This window comes from Electrona antarctica (genome assembly GCF_951216825.1).
Source record: "Electrona antarctica genome assembly, chromosome: 6".
NCBI lineage: Eukaryota > Metazoa > Chordata > Actinopteri > Myctophiformes > Myctophidae > Electrona > Electrona antarctica.
This window is the reverse complement of record NC_136811.1, coordinates 47447147-47471334: the sequence shown is the minus strand read 5'-3', so window position 1 is coordinate 47471334 and position 24188 is coordinate 47447147. Positions and strand designations below refer to the sequence as shown.

The window sequence follows — 24188 nt, the reverse complement described above, 5'->3', positions numbered from 1 at the left end:
TAGGGGTTCAGCTACGGCCCATAAACAGACTGTTAACACAGCGGTGTGTTTTACCATGCCATGGAGCCGCCATCTCCACAGGGGGACATATTCCTGTCCTTTGCATAAATGACTCTGACCAGCAGAACAAGGTTAAAGACTGTAATAAAATAATAATAATAATCTTTATTGTCCCGAAGGATATTCATCTTCACAGTCTGTTCAAACATACCCACAACAACAATGTGTTTATGTTGTCTTGGTGGTGTTATGCTCTGTGCATAACACCACCAAGACAACATAAAAACACGAGGTCCCCGTTCTGTGTACAGAACCATCCTATCGGCAGGGCAGTTTGTTTAATGGCGCGACGGCTGAGGGAACAAAACAAACCACAGTATACATACAGCAGCTCGTTGGCCAGATCTGGGATCTCTGTCGAAATCAAGGGCTCTTGCCAAGTCATTTTGAAAGGGAGGTTTGATTAAGGAGGCGAGGGGCTTATATAGTGAGGCTACGGAAGGGAGGGGCAGCAGAGCCTCGGACAGAGTGGGTGAGGCGGGGGGGGGGGGGGGCTGTAGCCATAAAGACAATTAGCAGAGCTATAGCGTTGTGCCACGGCCCATTGACCGCCACTAGATTAGACACAACTCTCTTAGTGGCCCGAGTGAGACATCCACAGCTGATGCCACTCCAGACACAGCCACAACTGTTCACGACGCAACCAGATGATTTCGTTCCTGAAACTCGATGACAGGCCCCTAATTTTGGCAGCGTGCGAAGCGGGCGACCGCCCGCTGTGGCCCAAACACACTGTACATGCATGCATACTGTACATGCGTGCATGCACGCGCGCACAGAGCCCGTCCTAATGACCCTGCAGGCGCGGGGCGTGCCGGGGCACTGCGTGTGTCTGCCCCGTGGAAACGTGAGGCTCAGGGGGCCATATGCTGGCCGCTCTGTCTCTGTGGCCAACATGCAGCTGTCACTGACCACAACCCCCTCTCTGTGATTCTTGCAGAAAATAGCGGTCCTCCTGGCATCGCTTTCTCTGTGTGTGTGTGTGTGTGTGTGTGTGTGTGTGTGTGTGTGTGTGTGTGTGTGTGTGGGTGTGTGTGTGTGTGTGATGAGGTGATTACAGACAGCAACTCTAACGCAAACACGTGCAGTCGTGCACACACACACACACACACACACACACACACACACACACACACACACACACACACACACACACACACACACACACACACACACACACACACACACACACACACACACACACACACACACACACACACACACACACACACACACACACGGTGCTTATTTTGGCTTCAATTAGCCCTGTCCTTGCTACTCAAAGGCCTCATTTGTTTTGCCGTCGTTTGTGCAGCTCATTAAAATGTGCACAGAGGGGCCAGAGGGCTGACTCTGGATCAGCTCCAGGGCCACGTGCACATCCACCAGCAGGGACACGGAACGGGAGGAGCCGTGGTCACAGTGAGCCCACATCCAGACCTCCTGCTCTCCCTGTCCATGTCCTGCCAGGCCTCGTACACACATGTCGGACGGACATGCTCCGTTCCGTCCGTGTTTCATGGCCGCCTCAATGCTTTACCAATGAAATAAAGTCACGTGGTTTGACCAAACAGTTGTGTTTGATTGCCCCCCCCTCCCCCCATCAAACACAAGTGTTTGGCCAAACCACGCGTCCGACATGTGTGTACGAGGCCCCAGGCTGCACTCACACATAGACACCTGTCTTGTGTCTGTCTGGTGTCCTGTCCGTTTTTGATGGCCGCTCCAATTCATTTCCAATGGAAGTCACATGGTTTGACGAAACGGGGGAACACAGCCATCAAACAAAGATGTTTGGTCAAACCATGTGACTTCCATTGGAAATGAATTGGAGCGGCCATCAAACACGGACAAGACACCAGACAGACACAAGACTTGTGTCTTGAATGTGTGAATGCAGCCCTAGAGCCCACCTCCTGGTCCCTCTGTCCATCTCCATGTAATAACTTTTTTGTGTTTTTGCGTAAATTAACACCCTACTACAGCGCCTGATACTACACCCTAATTTAATTAACACCCTACTACAGCGCCTGATACTACACCCTAATTTAATTAACACCCTACTACAGCGCCTGATACTACACCCTAATTTAATTAACACCCTACTACAGCGCCTGATACTACACCCTAATTTAATTAACACCCTACTACAGCGCCTGATACTACACCCTAATTTAATTAACACCCTACTACAGCGCCTGATACTACACCCTAATTTAATTAACACCCTACTACAGCGCCTGATACTACACCCTAATTTAATTAACACCCTATACTACACGAAAGCATCAGAAGTAGCAGATCCACAAACCATGCGTTTCGAGCTCGTTGATATAGGTCAGGGTTTTCAAACCTTTTCATATCAAGGTTCCATTATTTATTCGGCATTTGAGCCATGGACCACCATTTGAGGAGATTTAGCCTCTCAGACCCAAGACTTAGAATGCTTTGTTGTCGTCGGACAGGATTTTGTCCACAATTCCATGCTGTATGTTGGTACCATAAGGAGAGACATCAGGCGTAAATATCAAAATAACACTTATTCTAAATTATCTAATTGTGTAGACTTCTTCTAAATTAAGTAATGCAGGTGTTTAACAATAATTAAACTCTTGAGAGCGTAAAATTAAACCAAATAGACCCGTATTGACTTCCTATTGTACTCCTGAAAAGATATCATACAATGGCTGCTTGGGGGTCCTTGGCATGGAAAAGTCTGGGAATCGGCCAATTCCTGCAAAGACCACACCATGCCTTTGACTATTCATCTTATAGAGTGGTCTTTATAACAGCTTAATATTGCCCGTTCCAGCCACCCCCATGCCTGTACCCAGTGCCCACCCGCCACCCTCAGGCCCAGCCGCAGGCTCTCGCTAAACCCACCACCCACCTCCACCCCAGTGTCTCCTCTTTACGCTCATCTGATCTGATCATTGTCATTCTGTTGTATACCCTGGGGGTACAGCCCTATACCGCCAAACATAATAGAATGCTTGAATGAATATTGTTAATAAATTACAGTTTTAATCTGCAATTAAAACGTTTAAATAAATAAAAAAGACAGATCTGGGTGTGTGAACACCCCTCGACTTCCTCAGAGGATGTCGAGAGTGGGCTTTGGGGTGGGCATGAGGGTGGGCTTTGGGGTGGGCATGATGGTGGGCTTTGGGGTGGGCAGGCAATATTTCTGAGAGAGAGCTTTCAGATTTCCAGTTTTTAAGAATATATTTTTTTCCCCAGCTGTGCCAGCCAGCAAAATAAAGTATGTATTATGATGGTTTACTCCAATGACACAATTAAGTTACAAAATCTTTTGAATTAATATCTTTTCTCTCTTTTTTTCTTTTCAAATGGCCACCTTAGATCCCCTATTGAAAAGCTGCAAGCTAATGGACGTGAAGTCCTGTCAGAACTAATGCTGTACTCTATATTTCATGCTAATGGGTTTCTGTCTTGGAAGAATCTCTTTTCTCTGATCGCTATCAATTAAGCACTTTCTAACAAAACGTCTCTGTCGGGTGGAAACCTTGTATGTCCAAAACCGTAAGTAAATGAAAAAAAAAAAAAAAAACACACCCATGTTCAATGTTGTTACTATTTAGTGACAATCTCTTCATTATGTTTCATTGGTTAAATATTCATAAAAATCCACGTTCACTTTCAAAACTTTAAAAATAGCTGATCTACAAGCTCGATCTATAATATCTATAAGACCTCGCGATGCAGCGCCTTGTTGTGAGCTTGTAGATCGGCAACTTTCTCGCTACGGTATCACAGACGATTTAGTCTACAGTATATAGGGAACAAATCACGAGGAAAAAAAACAACACATGGGAGATACGAGGTTTTCATGTTCCGACAGCAACGGAAATAAAGTCAGGTAACTGCAGCACTTTAAGCGGGGCTGGAACAAGCAAGCATGGCTTCATCCTCCCAGGCCACATCTGTTTCAATTATATGCAGTTTTACTCTCATCCCCAAAGACAGCACTGGTGCTGTGTTCTCTCTGCACTCGGCACATATCGACTCATCTGCACCTCCACTCTCCGTCTCATGCTAGCTATACAGTAGCCTCGGAAACCCAGACGTTTTTATTTCCAGGGAGAAAAAAAAAAGTCGCAAATATCACTCACTCTCTGCTGATTACTGATCGTCTGCACCTTTGTTAAATTGACACACACGCACACGTATACACACACACACACACACACACACACACACACACACACACACACACACACACACTCCTCTCTCTCTCTCTGTCGCTCTAATTAATTAGTCTCATGTCTAGCAGCTGCGCATAGTTTCTGCCAGCGGATCCTGCCGGGAGCTGCCTATGCCATAAAAAGCATAGGTGAGTTCCAGGCTAGCTATACAGTGAATGCCTGCAGTCATACTTCCACCGTGCAGTGGTGTCACGGACCGAAAACAGCCGACCTGCAAGGCTTGTAGGTCGGCTATCTTCCTTTTCCACCAGAGCATAAATTAGTTTACTAACTAGCCTCCATTATTTACCCCCCACAACAACCACCACCACCACCACCAGACTCCCTGGGTGGTTCTCAGCTGTCAGGTCTTTTTCAAGGCCAAGATGAGGCCAACGGGGAGGCCAGACGGACCCATCGCACACACACACACACGCGCACGCATGCACACACGCATGCACGGACGCACGCGTATGTGAGCATCTGGGTGAACGTGCACCCACATGCACACTGCCTCACACCTGGCTAGTTCCCCCAAACGGCTGATTATGGCTTTTTTGTGCGTGTGTGTGGAAGTGTTTCTGTCTATGTCCGTGTGCGCATGAGCATGTGCGTGTGTGCGTACATTGTGTGTGTGCGTCTATGTGTGTGTGTGTGTGTGTGTACCCCCACAAGCATAGTCGAATTTGAGAAATTGACATTGTGAGGACATGTGCGTTTGTGCGTGCGTGCGTGCGTGTTGATGGGTGTGGTGTGGCCAAAACAAAGCCAGCATAATAACCTAGGGACTTCCATTCTTTCTCATTTAGTGTGTTGTCCATTACTCCCCCATGCAGAGGCTCATTTGCCTGGCAGTAATGTTCCTGCACTAATTCAGACCATGCATTATTGATGAAGCTGTCACCCCCCCAACACACACACACACACACACACACACACACACACACACACACACACACACACACACACACACACACACACCCATGTCCAGTGTGCACGGACCAATTAGACAGACTTATCGTTATTGTGGGGCAGAAACCTCCTATCTCTATATTCTAACTTTCTGCGTTTTTTCAGAAATGAACACTCAACTTGATCATACTACGGGGTTGCACAAAAGCTGATGGATCTGCTACTTAAAAAAAACGCTTCCGAGGGTTTTGAGTGGGGCCCTGAAGCAGAGAGGGTTTGGACACTCTATCACCGTAATCTGAAGACTCCCATTATCTTCAGACTCCAACTCACCTACATATTGCACTTCACTCTCCCTGTAGACCTTGTTATTGCCACCTTCTGTTCTCATGTTTTTTTTTCGCAGATGTGTTTTCCTCGAGCCACAAATGTACAGAATGTGATTTAGATGTTGGACTCATTGTTTACCTGGTATCCTAGATTATTTGAGGCACTACACCAGACAGTGGCCTTGTGGTTAGAGTGTCCGCCCTGAAACTGGGAGGTCGGGGTTCGATCCCCGGCCGGGTCATACCAAAGACTGTAAAAATGGGACCCAATGCCTCCCTGCTTGGCACTCAGCATCAATGGGTTGGATCGGAGAAAATGCGGAGAACAAATTTCACTGCGGTAACGTCTGTGACTAATCGTTTGACTTTGACTTTACACTGTTCTCTACACTGTTTATTTACCTTGTCGTTGTTTACTGACTAGATGTTGATGCTTACTCTGCTCATTCCGATCTTGCACGTGTTAAGTCACTCCGGGTGAGAGCGTCTGCTAAATGCCTAAATTGTACATGGCAATTGTAAAGTCCACTGTTCAGTTTTCACCCTGTCGTTCGTTGACTAGGGTTCATAGCCACTTATACTCCAATCAAGTACTCGTGTCTGTTAAATGCCTAAATTGTCAAGTGCCGAATTGGATGCACGGTGAACCAATGAAGGACAGAGGGATTTGAGAGGTGCTTGGATGATGAGGAACAGAATGAAAGACAGAGGGGTTTTAAGGGCTGCTTGGATGATGAGGAACAGAATGAAAGACAGAGGGGTTTGAGAGGTGCTTGGATGATGAGGAACAGAATGAAAGACAGAGGGGTTTTAAGGGCTGCTTGGATGATGAGGAACAGAATGAAAGACAGAGGGGTTTTAAGGGCTGCTTGGATGATGAGGAACAGGGCTCTCTGGTTCCAGGTTGAGTGTCATGGGGGGTCCGGTCTCAGTCTGCCCATGTGGGCAGTGTTTATGCCAAGGTGCACCATATGACAACTCTACGGGATACCTTTATACGCACTGACAACACTAGACACACACAAAGACAGACAGCCAGACAGACAGAGATCACAGCTCGACTGACAAAGGGATCCAAACACAAGCAGACATTTGACCACGTAAACCCCATATGGTTGAGCGGTGTCCCTCAGGGCTCTATACTAGAGTATTGTCTGATGTGCGCACGCGCACGCGCACACGAACACGCACACGCACACACACACACACACACACACACACACACACACACACACACACACACACACACACAAGCGCACAAACAGACCTGCATTGCAGAAGCCAGATTTAATTTGTTTGGGGAAAAATACACAAACACACTCGCACACGCTCTCTCTCTCTCTGTCTCCGTCTGTCTGGGATTCAACAGCTCCATTGTTGCTCACCAAAGTCGGCCAGTTTGAGCTCTCCGGTGTCGCTGATGAGCAGGTTCTGAGGCTTGAGGTCGCGGTGCAGGATGTAACTCTGGTGGATGTAGGACAGACCCCTCAGCAGCTGGAACAGGAACAGCTGCATACACGGGAACACACGGGGACACAAACGTCACACTTCAATCAAGGAATCATTCATGGGTTTATTCTCACGGCGTGGCATCGAAAGGGGCCCTGCTGTCTATAACACGGCTGGTGTATTTGTCCCCTCTATGTCAAGGGGATTCTCAAGCCTTTTCAACTCGAGACATTTTTTGACTGTCCCCCCCCCCCCCCCCCCTGTATCTGTGAATCTTTGCAAGCTTCTGTGAATCTGTGCAAGACTTTGTTTTTTTTCCACTAAGCGATCGCCAGGTGGATCGTTGTGAAGAATAATATTCTATGATTTTTCAAAGCTTAGTGAAAACGGCAGGAATGGCTGGCAAGGGCAGCTATAGACCAGGGGTTCTCAACGTTTTTGGCCGGGGACCCCCGGAAATGCTTTGACAGTGTCTCGGGACCCCGCCCCGCCCCCTCGCGACCCCCAATATAAATTGACTGCTACAATAACCTTAATAATAGAGACAATACACCATCAATAAATAGGGAAGGTGTATGCATGTACTATGTAAACTCTTCATTTCCACTTTCCAGCCATTCAGTTGCAAAATTTTAATAATTTGGGGACCCCCCAAAATAATTTGGCGACCCCCCGAGGGGTCGCGACCCACGGGTTGAGAACCCCTGCTACAGACAATGGTTTAACTCTGGTAGTCAATGAGTTAAAGTCATTAAATTGTCACTTTAGAAATGTGTGTGTATACCCTGTATACACATATACTGTATGTTGTTTAGTTTACTGTCGAAAGAGAAAGCAATGTTGAACGATAAGAAAATCCTCTGGGCGACCCTCCGCCCCAAAATAATGTGGGGACCCCCCTGGGGATCCCGAAGCCCAGTTTGGGAACCACTGATGCGGTCTACCGCTCACGCTAGCATGGCTCAGGATACATGTATATATATATTCCATTATCGAAGATTGTCTCCTTGCTGCGATTGCCGCAAGGAGACACAGATTGCCGATAAGTCTCAAAGACGCCCGGAGAGAATCAGGATCTAATCAACACGTCGCGTATAGTTTGTGCAGTCACACAGTAATTACTGTTAGCAATCAAAGATGACCTTGAAACCTCCGGCACAATGCTCCTCGTGTCCCTCCCACGCAGTGTAGTCAGGCTCCTTGCATCTCTAACCTGCATTAAAATAGTGACTATTGTTGCTGTCTGGCAGAAACCTGCTATATCCGTATTCTAACGTCGTGGTTTTCTGTAAATTAACCTAATTGATCATATTACAGTGTCACACGAAAGCATAAAAAGTAGCAGATCCACAAGCTTGAAATGCTGGGCAAAGCGACGTGTTTTGAGTTTGTCGATCTGCCAACATTTGCTGTTTTCAATTTTTAATCCTGAAAAGTAAAAGCTTTGTCTGTCTGTCTGTCTGTCTGTCTGTCTGTCTGTCTGTCTGTCTGTCTGTCTGTCTGTCTGTCCACTTCCGGGTCACCAGTGAAATGCATGTTGGGACGGACACAGATTAATACTGGGACACACTTTTCCGCGTAACAGACCCACACGGGGAACACACACACACACACACGAACACACACAGTGTGTGTCCGTGTTCATATATTCAGAACGGGTAAGGACTAGTATGCACAACGCTGGGGAATCCTACTTCCCAACCAACTCAGAACCATATGGACCCGAGTTACAGACCGAGACCGGTATAAGGTTCCATTTGTCCACTCTCAGAGCTAAACCAACACTGAGGATTTTACTGTGTGTCTGACTGCCAGTACAAGAATATATTCTGTTGTCGTGCACTGCAGTCCCTGTTGAATACGCTGCTGCCAACTAAATAACCTCATTTCCCCCCACAATAAATTGCATGCAGGGTAGCACTAAACAGGACTTTCAATAACATATTTCCACAAAACAGAAAACATGCAATGAATGTCCGAGTCATCTGTAATGCAAGGCACACACTCATTGTCCGGCCATCTGCTTTCAGGAGTTCGTTTTGTGATTCCTAATGCTTTTATTTTATGAGAATGTGTTGCCTAAAATGGATTATTCCCTGTCGGAGTTGTGCTGCATCGCGCTGAAACGATTCGTCGTTTCGATTTCAGAATCACTGAAATTATCACTGTTTTTATCATTAGGTTGAGGGCTCCATGTTGCGAAACAGCTGCTTCAAATGCAAAATGCAGATAGAAACCAGACTCATTTTTAGATTCTGTGATTAAGCTGCTGGCTTGAGTTCAAATTTGTGCTGCACCGTTGATGCATCAATCTGGACCCAGGGTACCGCACAGATCTTTAATATCGACGCTGTCGGACAGAAACCTATCTCCATATTTATACTTTTTTTTATAAATCAGTACTATTGACCACCCTTTACGTCTGTGTGGGTGTTTTACAGAAAAGTATTAAAAAGCGCTTCCAACTAAACCTCCTAACTCCATTGGATCCTCAAACTGACAGTCAAACCACCTAACTCCAACTTCAACTTGTGGAGATAGATCTCCACATTAACCCATTCTGAACGGGAACCCCTTTTGGTGTTTTAACTAAGCATTATGTTTACTTTAGCTATTGAAACATATCAGATCTACAAGCTCATAGCGCGCCACCGAGTGGCGCGCTACGAGCTTGTAGGTCTGATATTTTTGAAAAATCGTGAAAATGCGGCACAAATCTTTGAATATATATTCTTTCAGAGCAAACTTTTTTTATTTATTTCGACGTCAGGCCTAAATGGGTTAATGGTCAAAAACCTGCTAACTCCACTTGAGCTGTATTTGGGTAAAGTGATCATAATACCGGTATAAAGGAATATAAGCACAGAAGCTAATAGTTTTCAGTAAGCAGTATAATAAATGTTATATCAAGGACCCCCAAATGTGCGTGCGTGCGTGCGTGCGTGCGTGCGTGCGTGCGTGCATCCCTGCAGGCTAAGTTATTACTGTTGATTGAATGATTGGAGTAGTGAGGGAATGCTGTCCATCAGAAGTCAGACATGGTGAGTGGGTTCATTGTCTCGTTTCAAAATGAGAAGCGCTGTTGAATTCCCAAAACTCATTTACAATTAAGCTCCGTTTCATTCTTTCACATCTGCGCGTGAACACGCACGCACGCACGCACACACGCACGTCGCGCACACGCACACACACACACACACACACACACACACACACACACACACACACACCTGTCAATAGTGACCCACCAAATGGTAAATGGTGCATTTATATAGCCCTTTTATCCAAAGCTCTTTACATACAGTAGATGGTGCATTACATTCACTCATTCACACAGTGACCAGTTTTACCCACTTTAACCCTTACAGTATATACGACTATTTGAACAAATCTCAGATCTACAAGCTCACAGCACGACGCGCGGTGAGCTCGCAGATCTTCTATTTTCAGAATCTTCAAATATCTCGTTAAATAGTGAACAACAGCTTCATTATTCACTGTGTGGTGTTGTGAAGTGGCCTACGGGAGGGAGGTTGTTCTGTGTGACTATGATGTGGTGCCCAATAAACAGTCCATACAATGAAACATGAAGGTGTGATATATGCTTAACCCATTTTGGGCGGGAACCCCTTTTGGTGTTTTAAACATTGTTATAATTTAGCTATTGAAAAATAGCAGATCTACAAGCTCATAGCGCGCCACCGAGTGGCGCGCTACGAGCTTGTAGGTCTGCTATTTTTGAAAAATTGTGAAAATATTTATTTCAGAAAACTGGAGGATTTAGAAGATTTTTTTTTTAATTTCGAGGTCAGGCCTAAATGGGTTAAGGTCCTTCATTTGGAGCGTAACCAATAAACGATCTGAAAATGCGTCGCATATATTTCACGTCAAGCTATTCATTTGGTGAGGCCACATTCGTGGAAATTGATGTTTTTTATTTGCGATAAAAAAGTCAACCTTATTTCGAAAAGTAAATATGTCGCTTTAATATTTGCATTCTGTGTGGAATGGATAAACCTGTCACAAAAAGGTGATTGTATTAATGCTAATAAATTGTACAAAATAAACTCTCCTCAGTGAAGAAGCTTTTGTTTGCGTGGTAGGGTGGCACACCAAAAACAGCCGATCTACAAGCAGAATCTGTCTGCACTATACTGCCCTAAACATGTAGTGTTGTTGTTAGGAATAAACACAGAAGCACCCGGGAGGAAGTTGTCGACTAAGAAAGGGGAGGAGCCATACCTAGTTCCTGTTTCTACACAAAAAACAAGGTGATGCACCCATAGAGTATATAAAAGGATAGAGACTGATCTGGCGCGAAGCTCCGCCCCCCCCCCCCCCCCCCGCTATTCATGTCAGTGGAAGTTGCTCAGTGGCGTTTTGAAGCACCCGGAAGAGCCTTCCACTTCCGCCTTTTTTTCGATTTGGGCACCAAAATGTGGTGCCCAAAATGCGGAAGTGCAAACGCGCTCAATGTTAAAGCCCAGCTGCACAGGGTTTCCCAATCATACTTCCACGGGTCCGCCTGCAGTCCCTCCTCTTACCACTAGGGCCCAGTGCTTCAACGTTGGAAAGCCTCACTGGCCCCTTGGGTCCACCCAGAGGCAAAAACAAAGGGAAACAAAATCCCTCCCCTTCCCTTTTTTACTGAATGGCTTCCCAGATTGTGTATTCCTAAGCAGATTCAGAGGAGCGTTGACGATAATTGTTCGTTCCTCCAGAAATTGGACAGTTCTCATTAATGTGTTGTGCGAGTGCGTGTTGTCCGACACATCAATCAGCGCGTAATGGCTCGAGCACATTCCCTGAACTTCAAGTTGTGCCTCTTCGCTCATTTTCTCTGCTCTCAGCAAAACTCCACGTCTCAGCCAATTAGGCAGCTCGGAGCGCCGCGGAGTCCAATCAGGGGGTTCAACACTCGCCTGGCATCTGGAGTCAACGGGTCAACAGTTTGAGAGGTTCCTCAACTCTACACGGTGATGAGACGACGAAACGTCGGGGAAATTAGAAAGGGAAATGTGTGTGTTTACTCATGTATATCAAAAACCGGCTCGTTTGAAAGCCAGGGCATTGTCAAGTACTGCACTGTATGTGACTGTGCTGCATAAAACACATGAAAAACAGAACTGCTATTGGCACCCCGATGCAAACACCAAAGGCTGCTTAACACATTAAAGCCGGAAGACCATCTGTGTCATTTTAGATTGTAGCCATATATTGTATACTTTAGCTAATCAAAAATAGCAGATTTACAAGCTCATTTAGTACCACAATATGAGCTGGTAGATCTGCAATGTTTTGTAAAAATCGTGAAAATGTGTGCAAATCTTTGAATATAATATTTGTAACAGCCATTTTTAATTCAAAACCTAGCGCCCGGGGGTCCCTGAAACAAAATCAAAAGAGATGGGGGGACGCGGCTGGTCCTTGACATGAAACAGTTTGATCACCAGTGATATAAAGCAACAGTGTAGGTTTTTCATAAAACAGTTCAGAAGACATTAGTAGAATCGGCCAACAGATCTTATTGGTTTAACGGAGATGCTTACCGTTTCTGCTATGGAGAGAAACAGAGCTCTGCCGCCCAATTAGCATAATACTATTTGATAGAAAGTGCAGATCAAAGGGCATCGTCTGTTTGGGCGATTCTAGCATGCACCCCTTCTTGTTTTCAAGATGGCCCCGATTTGAAGGGAAATTACAGCTACACACAGGAGCTGTCAGATGGAGTGGATACATTTAAATTCAAGGCTGGGTCCTGCATGCTAAAAATGGAGGGGGAAGAATGGAAAAGGAAGATGTACGTGTTGTCGGGCGGTTTTGTGCGACTGTACTGTCATCTTGTGTTTCCGGCGGTACAGCTGGAGATTCAGTAGTGGAAGAAGAAGTACTCTTTTACCACAATATACAGTAAAAGAATACCCTGTCACAAAGTAGAAATACCCTGTCACAAAGTAGAAATACCCTGTCACAAATTACAAGGCCTGTATTCCAAACGTTACTTGAGTGAATGTGAATCAAAATGCAACGGCTGCACTGCATTACCATACCAAAGCAAAAGGCACTCCAAGTTTTCAAACGATTTAAAAATAGCCAAAATATAAAACAAGTCTCGGTTTGTTTGACTAAATGTACTTGGGTTACTGTACAGTACAGTTGGAGCTCATGGTGGTCATGCACTTGGCAGTCTGACAGAGCAGACATCTGCTAGGAGACGGAAAAGGCTCAGCCCACTAGAATAAGTGACCAGGATCCGTCCGTCCATCTGGCGGGAGGTATATGAAAGGACGCCGGCAGACAAAGGCGTAAACTACACTAATTAACCCAACTGTAACGAGGCTGGACGAGATAACAAGAGAAAGAGAGCAAGGAAAAAAGAAAAGAAATAGAGCAAGAGATAAACCAAAGGGTGAACAGAGGCATTACAGACAAACACACTGGCAACGGGGTCGGGTGGTTCCACCCGACAGAGATGATGTACTCATTACTCAAGTACTGTACTGTACTTAAGTATTAAGTACGACCTCAGGGTTTACTTGGATATTTCCAATTGTTGATCATTTATACCTCAGATTCTAACCAACTGCATCTCTTGTTACTCCACAGTGAAAGGTCAGCTTGGAGGAGAGAGTATCCCAATTTAAAATGTGTCTAGTTCACAGGATTAGAAATAATGTAGCACCCAAATATTTCAGTGACTACTTTTCAAAGGTTAGTGATACTCACAGGCACTACACCAGAGGGAGCCCTACTGATTTCAAACCCTGCCATTTTCACAGCAATATGGGAAAAACATCATTCCTATACTCGGCAGCAGTTCAGTGGAATGGCTTGCCTTCCAGCCTCAAGGTGATCAGTTCCTTTGAAAACTTTAAATCCACATTAAAAAGATGGTTGGCTGATAACATGTCCTAATTTTTAATTTTAAGTATACTGACTTTTTTAGTGTAGAATAGATAGCACAAATGAAAAAAAAGAAAAGAAATCAGTTTTATTTGTTCTGTTTTGTGTTTTTGTTTTATGTTTGTTTTTTTGTCTCCTGGCAAAATACAAAGGTATTTTTGTTTTTGTCTGTATTGTATTGTTGCTCCCCTTCCCCTTTCCCCAAGAGGACCACAACGGTTCTGTCTGTATTGTATTGTTGCTCCCCTTCCCCTTTCCCCAAGAGGACCACAACGGTTCTGTCTGTATTGTATTGTTGCTCCCCTTCCCCTTTCCCCAAGAGGACCACAACGGTTCTGTCTGTATTGTATTGTTGCTCCCCTTCCCCTTTCCCCAAGAGGACCACAACGGTTCTGTCTGTATTGTATTGTTGCTCCCCTTCCCCTTTCCCCAAGAGGTCCACAACGGAAACAAGCCTAACGGCTTTCTTGTGACTCTATCCTTTTGAAATGTATTTTTCAATAAAGTAATCAATCAATCAATCAATCAAAGCTTGCCGTCTGCCTCCAGCAGAACAGATTTATTTTCCCAGATTGTGTTCTTGATCAAAACAAGCTTTATTCCACTACAAGATATCATGTTTCGGCTGAAATAAAATAAGATGGCGGGAGACATGGCACAGCCACTTTTACTTCCGGTTTCCGGACGGTGATATTCTCCGCCGTCAAAATAAGACTACCACTGACAAGATTGTGAAACTGGTTGAACTAAATGATTATTTATTCTGGCATTGAATGAGTTAACCCATTTTGGGCGGGAACCCCTTTTGGTGTCAGCATTATGTTATGCTTTAGCTATTGAAAAATAGCAGATCTACAAGCTCATAGCGCACCAATCGAAGAACCACTGACATAGAAACATAGCTTTTTCAGAAAACTGTCAGGATGTAGAAGACATTTTTAGAATCTGATCTTAGGTCAGAATGGGTTAATCCTGGAATGTGTACTGTCCAGTATGTAGGCCTGGCTGGGGGAATTCCAGCCCTGAGATCAGCTGCTGCTGATGAGATTGAGGGATGAGGGGGGGAAAAATAATTGCTAACATAACCACAGAATGTCCTTTTATCCATGTTAACTATGTACAAAGTTATACACAAAGAGAAAAAAAAACACCAATTCCATTTCCCCCTTCCAAGTGCATGCGGTTTAATATGTAAGCGCCGCTATTCCAAAGCCGCCACACGTCCCAAACTCTTCTCCCTTGTGGCTCCAAAACTATGGAATGCACTTCCCATTGCAATCAGATCTGCAGACTCACTCATAATCTTCCGCCGTAGTCTGAAAACCCACCTCTTGCCCTAGCCTCGACGACCTTACAGGCGTATGCAAAGGCTCAACTTATGTAACTTAGATAGCATTTTATGTAGACATAGCACTCTATAGTGTATACGCATAGTTTAATTATATAGACATTCCACTGTTAGGTTCTTAGCTTACGTATGATTCTTGATGACTATTTGTTATGTATTTGATGTATTACCATATTTTGTTCTTGCTTACTGTAAATCGCTCTGGATTAAGAACGTCTGCTAAATTCCTAAATCGTAAATTGTAAAGCCTTCTCAGGTAAACTTTTAAACTCTTTTCAGCAATCATGGGATAATACATAATACTTTTTTGGTGGGTAGATTTTGTTGAGCTGGACATTTTGAAAGTAGCTCAAGTCAAAAAAGTATGGGCACCCCTGTTGTTGTAGTGTCGCTGTTTGTTGAACAACAAAGTATATACTGTAGGGCTTCGATCACCTGAACCGTCCATGCAGCTTTACTATTCATGCAATAATAGTAGGTGAACATTTGGCAGGAGTAGCAGATCTACATGCTCACAACACATCACGTTGTAAACACGTGAAGATTGGCTGTTTTTGCCAAAGAGATTTGGTGCAGAGGGACAAAAGGATGGGGCCGAGGACAGACCGCCAGGAGACTTCGCTCAAAGAATTGTCTAGGGTAGTAGGGTAGTTATAAGCAGTGGACTCTTCTACAGTAACCTGCCTGGTATAAGAAAAGATACAGTAACTGTTCCTATGTATGTACTAGGGCATTAAGCAACTAGTCGACTAGTAAATCCACTAGTTGACCTTGTTGGTACTAGTTGACTAGTTGATAAGAAGAATAGGTAGTTAAACTAGTAAACAAGGCAACTATAGTCAACTAGTAAAAATGGCTAGAAGTGAATGCCCTAGTATGTATGCCACACACGCATGCGTCTGTGGACCCCTGAGTTACAGAGCTGTAAGGCTCCATTTGTTTCTTATCTATCAATGATTTGGCTGGAACCCCCTCAAGGACTCTATGTAGACCTCTGCTCTATTCCACCATTCAATAACTTGACTTTGCTGATGGCCTAGCGCGCACACACGCACGTCACGGCACGGCACGCGCACGCGCACACGCACACGCACACGCACACGCACACACACACACACACACACACACACGCTTTTCACTTTTCTTTTTTCATAGTAAAAAGAAATAAGAGGTAAGATAGGGCCCAGACAGACTCCAACACTATATGCTCTACCAGTTGGACTGGACAGAAACAATAATATAATCCAAGGTTATTCTCATCAACACCAATACACCAACACATTCTGTATACAAATAGATGGAACACGTCTTGGTATAATCCAGATCATTTCACATATTCGGGAAGTATCATTCACCATGATGGGGGAACAAGGCGAAATTCTAAACCGGATCAACAAAGCACACACGACCTTCATGAGACTTAAACTGAATCTGGAAATCAAACCAACACAGCAGCAACAAAACAATACACAGAATCTATCAACGGTGTAGAATAACTGGAACAACAGAAATGTACGATGTCCCCCAAACAATTTACCTTCCATACAACATGCTTAATGTGCAAAGTCCTGCACATATCCATCTCAAACTGTAAACTACCAATATTTACAAGCGACGTTAACGGAAGTCGTGCCCGGGTAGCTCCGTTGGTAGAGCACACCGCCAACTGAGTAGGGTGTGGCTTGGGTGTGGCAAGTCATGTGGTACAGATGTGCCGTTTGAGACACATGTCCTGCCATTGGCGATTCAGTAGATTGTCAGTGCATTGTCAGAAACAGAACATCGTCAGTGAGAAAGATGGGCATTTGCCAAGGTGTTCTATGTCAATTCTATTCAGCTTCCCTGAATAGATAGAGTTCATCTACTGGACACTTCAGCAGCAAAGCAGTAGAAGTAGCAAGGCTAATGAGTGAATAAAACCTGCAGGGAAAATGAAAACGTTCAGGGAAACATCAGGAAAGCGTGAAGAGTTGCAATGACACATCTGTAAGTACTGGGAGCTGATGGTATGTGTTGCGCTCTACCTCAGCAATCCATCTCCCAGGGGTCTAGTACATTATAACGGGTACAGACTCCCGTGCTCTGGCCGATACCGACAATAAGCCTCTCCTACGTACTTACTTAGAGAAACAACAAGCCCAAAGTCGCTTATAATAAGCAAAACTGAAACACAGGTGCATCTGTGAGAGCACGTACACTCCTTCAGCATCACAATGACAACTTGGCTGTACAATTCAAGCACTTCCAAAAAAAAAAATATCCCTGTGCCACACTAATAATGTTTTACGTCTCTCGTCTTTGATTGATTACGGTTTGTCGGTAGTACTGCGGCTGACATTGAGCACAAGTGGCTGTGACATCATCCGCAGGCTGCCATGGAAGTGCTCTGCTTATTAGATTGTATATGCACAGTGGGGCGGGATGGCCAACTCCCAATGAGATCTATTAGATTGTATATGCACAGTGGGGCGGGATGGCCAACTCCCAATGAGATCTATTAGATTGTATATGCACAGTGGGGCGGGATGGCCAACTCCCAATGAGATCTATTAGATTGTATATGCACAGTGGGGCGGGATGGCCAACTCCCAATGAGATCTTATTAGATTGTATATGCACAGTGGGGCGGGATGGCCAACTCCCAATGAGATCTTATTAGATTGTATATGCACAGTGGGGCGGGACGGCCAACTCCCAATGAGATCTACACAGATCAATGGCAACCCGATATGCAGTGGTGGAAGAGGTAGTCAGTACCGTTGTAGTAACGTAGCAATACCACAATGATAATAATAATAGCATTTATATAAACGCTTTTCTAGATACCGGTACTCAACGTCGCTTTACAGAAACTAAATAAAAACAACTTTATTCGGAAAAAAAGTAGTTAAAGGAACACAGAAGAGAGGGGATAATGAAATAAAAGGTGGAAAAGGGGATCAGAATTAGGTAGAATTAGGTAGGGAATGCAAGTCTGAAAGGTGGGTTTTGAGTGTGGGTTTTGGTGTGGGCGAAGGTGGGGGGGGGCAGCTTTGATGTGAGCTGGGAGTGAGTTCCATAGGGACAAGGGGTGCACCACAGGGGTGCACCACATTGTTTCTTTGTCCAGGAGATTGGCCTCCATGTATAAGTCTCTGTTAGTGAATATTAAAAGGCCTGTATTCAAAATGTTTACTTGAAAGTACTTGCCAGTACTTTAAAAAAGTACTGGCATAAACTCTATGAAGCAAATTATCAACCCATAATCACACAAATTAAAAAAGATATAGAGAGATGGTCTCTGTCACCCTTGGACTTAAGTTCTAGAATAGAAGCAGTCAAGATGAATGTTGTACCTAGGATATTATATTTCTTTCAGTCTCTACCAGTGGAGGTGCCTGTCAAACAGTTTTGTGAATGGGACAAAATGATATCTAGATTTATCTGGAACGGAAAAAAGCCGAGAATCAGATTCCAAACTTTACAACTCCCTAAAGAAAGAGGGGAACTATCCCTTCCTAACCTGAGGGATTACTATTATGCGTCTCAATTAAGACCTTTAATATGTTGGTGTGATGATGAATGTGAGGCAAAATGGAAAGCTTTGGAAATTAATTCAATCAACATCCCTATTCAGACTTTAATTGGGAATAAAGATCAGGCTAAGTCCTACTATGATATCTTAGACCCATTCACAATATTTACTTTAAATATCTGGTTCAAAGTCGTGAAACAGTTCAGAATGGAGAGGACAATCAGGGTGTTGAGGTGGCCCGCTTACGATCCAGATTTTAAGCCTGGTGTGTATGATCAAACTTTCAGGCGATGGGCTCGGTATGGTTTTTCCTCTTTTTGTACTGCCATGAATGGTAATGTGTTTTTGAATTTTGAACAATTGAAAAATAGGTGTATGTGTATAGATAACAAGGATTGTTTTAGATACCTTCAAGTACAAGAGTACTTCATGGGGGAGGTGAAAGCTTCCGAGCCGGTGGCCTCAAACGATCTCATACAGGTTTTTATTCAGGCATATAAGCAAGAGTCCAAAAAAGTAGTGTCTAGTGTATACAATGCCTTGGTTTCAGCTAGGGCCAACTCCACAGAATACATTAAAACTAATTGGAGATTACCATCACTACAGAGGAATGGGTAAATGTGTGCAAAACACAAATTACGTCCACCAACTCTAGAATGTGGAGAGAATTCTGTTGGAAGAACCTAATGAGATTCTTTATTACACCTAAAATTAAGTCAAGACAATTGAAAACAGATCAGCCATGCTGGAGACAGTGTGGCCACATGGGAGCGGGCCACGCTCATATATTCTGGACTTGTCCTAAAATTCAGAAATACTGGCAGGATATCCACTCCACCTTGGAGACCATTCTGTGTTTTGAGATACCTCTGACTTGTTCCTTCTTACTGCTGGGAAATATCCCGGAAGAGTTTCTAATACATGACAAATATTTAATCAAGATCCTCTTAGCGACAAGTAAGAAAGCGATCACACGACGCTGGTACCAACAGGACCCACCAACGAAAGAACATTGGATGGACATTACTGAGGAACTGTATGTTATGGAAAAGCTAACATTCATACTTAGACTACAAAAGGATAAGTTCTATAAAATGTGGGAAAAGTGGGATCTCTTCTCTCAGCCTAGTGCTAATGCAATAGGATTTCAATGAATGTATCTTGTAATATGAAAAATGCAGCTTTGTCTTTTGTTTTTTTTTGTTTTTGTCTTCCTCTTTTTGTTCTTTTTTTTCCTGTCTTGTCTTTTGGTTTTTTGTCTGTTTTTTCTTCAATAAAAATTAAGTGAAAAAAAAAAAAAAAGTACTGGCATCAAAATATACTAATAATTACTTTTACACGTTTTTCATCTCATCTCTAAATATTTAGTTCCAGGGACCCCAGAAACAAATATTTGAGTTAAACATGTTCAAAGATTTGCACAAATTGTCACGATTTTCAAAAAGAAGCTATAAGCTCATAGCATGTGACTTGCCGCACGTGAGCTTGTATATCTATCTATCTATCTATCTATCTATCTATCTATCTATCTATCTATCAAATAGCCAAATAGCCAAAGTATAAAATAATGCTTTTTAGCTTAAATCTAAATGACACCGGTGCTTTCCCTGTATTTATGGGTGAAATCTGCAAGGTAACTTGCAACTAGAGATGTAGTAGAGTAGAAGAATGAAAGGACATACTCAAGTAAAGTCAAACTACCTGAACATTGTACATAAGTACCGTACTTGAGTAAAATGCACTCCTACCCAATGAGATCTCAGCAGATCGATGGGAACCCGACACAGCCATCGCCTCCGCGCCATGCCAGCAAGACAAGTGGCAGGTAGCATTAACTTTTACACAATTAAATTACGGGGGAAGCTACTGTTACCGCATCAATCATCAACAGCGCTAGTGTAAAACTAATGTATTGACCGTTAATGTCTAGCGGCCTGATCCCTCCGCTTACACTGCAGCCGCGGCCATTAAATCACTTGTTCTCGTTTGCGCCTGGGGAGAGACTGTAAATTATACTAAATTATATTAAATTATATTAACCGGGAAAGCATCTTGTTTCATTTTAGCGTTGGCTATTCAAAACGGTTTGAAAAATGTTTCATAAGAGATGAGAGAGAGAGAGAGAGAGAGAGAGAGAGAGAGAGAGAGAGAGAGAGAGAGAGAGAGAGAGAGAGAGAGAGAGAGAGAGAGAGAGAATTAAACCAATACATGACCACACATCCAGAAGATGATTCTGGAAGAAGAGCAGTCACCACTGATGTTGACTGTAAAATTGGTCCATTTGGTTTCATTTTACGCTCTCAAGAGTTAAATTATTGTTAAACATCTGCATTACCGCACAATTAGAGAATGTAGAAGAATTGTTATTTTGATCAACGTTATGCCTGTTATCTCTCCTATGGTACCACAACAATACAGCATGGAATTGTGGATAAAATCTTATCCAATGATAACAAAATATGCTACGCTTTGGGTCTGAGAACCTAAATCTCATCAAATGGTCGTCCGTGGTTCAAATGCTGATTAAATATTGTTCTTTGTTTTGAAAACCACTGATCGGCTATTTTCTGAGAGTTGGTGTAGAGAGGGACAAAGAGCAGACAGAGTATATTGAGCGTTTAAAAGATGAACAATCTGAAAACACACATTAGCATGAATTCAACTGAGAGAAGAGGAGGCAGAGGACAGGGTGAGAGGAGGCAGAGGACAGGGTGAGATGGAGGCAGATGATTCGCTGTGGCGAACCCTGAAGGGAAAAGCCGAAAGGAAAAGAAGAAGAAGCACGAATCCAACTATCTATGGAATCTATGAATATGTTGACTCTGCAACACAAGTTTATATGTATTAGTGGGGTTACCCACTTGAACCCCGGCATCCATATTCTACGGGCGAACATTAGTCAAAAAACGCTGATCTATCGGCTGTTTTGGACAAAGAGATTTGGCCTGCCAGAACAAAGCAGTCCAAGTAAAGAGCCAACTCAGGTCTAGAGGGTTTAGTGGTGAACTAAACCCAGCAGCAGCAGCAGTCCTCCCTGAGGACTCATCAAGGGACGTCCACAATTACACCCCTATGTGGAAGCCTCCAGTAGTGCTGAGTGGCCACCGCACAGCGGTGCGGGCTGATGTGCTGTGTGGATACGCAACATTAAGGCCACCAGCATGCAGACGCTCTATGGGACAGATAAGCGACCATGGACACACTGGCTGACAGATGGGAGCCTCTTCTCACTCCATTTAACACCGCTTTCTTGTGCCTCCTCTTCCCTCCCTCCCTCTCTACTCCCGTCTTCACTGCCCCCCCCACCCCCACACACACACACACACACACACACACACACACACACACACACACACACACACACACACACACACACACACACACACACACACACACACACACACACACACACGCCCCAATTTCCCAATCAGCAAAGTGTCACTTTCAATCCATTAAGACTTTGTGCCGTGCTGTTCTGTGAACTTGGACATCTGCTATTGTTGAGAACCACTGTTCTAAATCCATGCAAAGAGTCTTCTGAAAAAGCACCTATATTGCTACAGTAGGGGTTTCCAAAAAGTAGATTGCAATCTACCAGTAGATCACAAAGGGTGTGCAGGTAGACCACATGACATGCCCCTAGAAACACATATATAATGTCAATATGTCTGGCATCTGCCACTTGATTGACGGGGTGACTTGATTGATTGACATCAAAAAGGGCCTGTCAGCTCAAACCCACAATACAATGAATATTTAGTTTTCAAGAGTGTTGTTCACAAACCGCAGTAGTATTACAAAGTTTTATTTAAACAAGTGTGTTTGTCTAATATGGCAATGACAGCGCCGCTATTCCAAAGCCCCCTCTGGATTTTTTTTAAAGCTATTTTCAGCAATGGGATAAGTATTTTTGGTGGGTATAGATCTTGTTGAGCTGGTCATTTTGTTATATTTTTATTATGGCTGTTTAATACTTACCCCTGGGCTTCTGTTACAAAAAACCTGAATAAAAAAGATTTTGAAAAGAAAGAAAGAAAGAAAGAAAGTAGCTCTCGTAGCTACAGTTCACATGGGTGTGCTTTTTAAAAGTCTAAGATGGGGTATTAGGAGTTATTCATATTTAATACCCACAGAGATACCCACAGAGAGATGCAAAGTGTGACTAGCATTGATTTATAAAACAAAACAAAAATAAACTGAACATATATAGAGATACAGGCCAAGGTTTCCACCTGACAGTGAGGACATGTTGCTTTGGTAGTGAGATGTTCATGATGGTGATGGTGGTGGAGGTGGTGTGTGCGTGTGCGTGTGCGTGTGCGTGTGCGTGTGCGTGTGCGTGTGTGTGTGTGTGTGTGTGTGTGCGTGCGTGCGTGCGTGCGTGCGTGCGTGCGTGCGTGCGTGCGTGCGTGCGTGCGTGCGTGTTATTAATGCACATGAATCAGTCATGCACACATAAAGCACACACATCTGTCTCGTCCTTCTCTCTCTCCTCATTTCCATGCTTCTTGGCCCAGATCAGTCAGTTTGCTATGCATGCCTGCAGAGCAGCCCCGTGAATGAGATCTCACCAATTACACTAGACGGCCTGACATCTGAACACCCCCAGTGGTGGAAGAAGTACTCAGATGTTTTTATTAACCCATTTTGACCTGAGATCAGATTCTAAAAATGTCTTCTACATCCTGACAGTTTTCTGAAAAAGCTATGTTTCTATGTCAGTCGTTCTTCGATTTTTCAAAAATAGCAGACCTACAAGCTTGTAGATCTGCTATTTTTCAATAGCTAAAGCATAGCATAATGCTAACACCAAAAGGGGTTCCCGCCCAAAATGGGTTAAGAGTAAAAGCGACAATACCACAAATGCTGTTAAACAATAAACAATTACGTCCTGTATTAAAAAATTTACTTGAGAAAAAGTACAAAAGTATTGGCATCAAAATATGCTTCAAGCACCAAAAGTAAAAGTAGGACTAACTCAGCATACTGTATATAATTATTAATTATTAACCATTTTTAAACCCCTATTTTATACGCCAAAAATAGCCGATCCACTAGAAGATTTGTTTATGAATAATTTGGTAAATTATTGATATAAATCTGCAAAAGTAACTACTAAACTAAAGCTGTCAAAAGGAATAAAATAGTACAATATCTGTCTTGAGATGTAGTGGAGTAGAATATAAAGACGTATTAACCCATTAAAACCGGCCATACAGTATTTATTGCGAACGCAGTGATTGTGAACGCAGTGAACTATGAGACCTAGCAGAACATGTCTGTCTGTGTGTCACGCTGTAACACCACCCGCCCGCCACCAGAGGGCGCAGCTGTATCACACACAAAACACACACACACACACACACACACACACACACACAAAACTTAACTTAAAAAAACGTAAAGAAAAAAATAAAACACGTAAAGAAAAAAGAAAAACACACACACACACGCACGCACACATACAC

At 43.7% G+C, this 24188-nt stretch overlaps 1 protein-coding gene across 1 annotated transcript in view; it reads right to left on the bottom strand.

The window, feature by feature from the left end:
• Nucleotides 1-24188, bottom strand: part of cdk14 (cyclin dependent kinase 14) — a 333238-nt gene that overhangs the window by 170230 nt on the left and 138820 nt on the right. The window contains exon 8 of the mRNA XM_079503254.1: nucleotides 6892-7015. Coding sequence (XP_079359380.1) covers nucleotides 6892-7015 — 124 coding nt within the window. The remainder of the gene's footprint in view (nucleotides 1-6891; nucleotides 7016-24188) is intronic.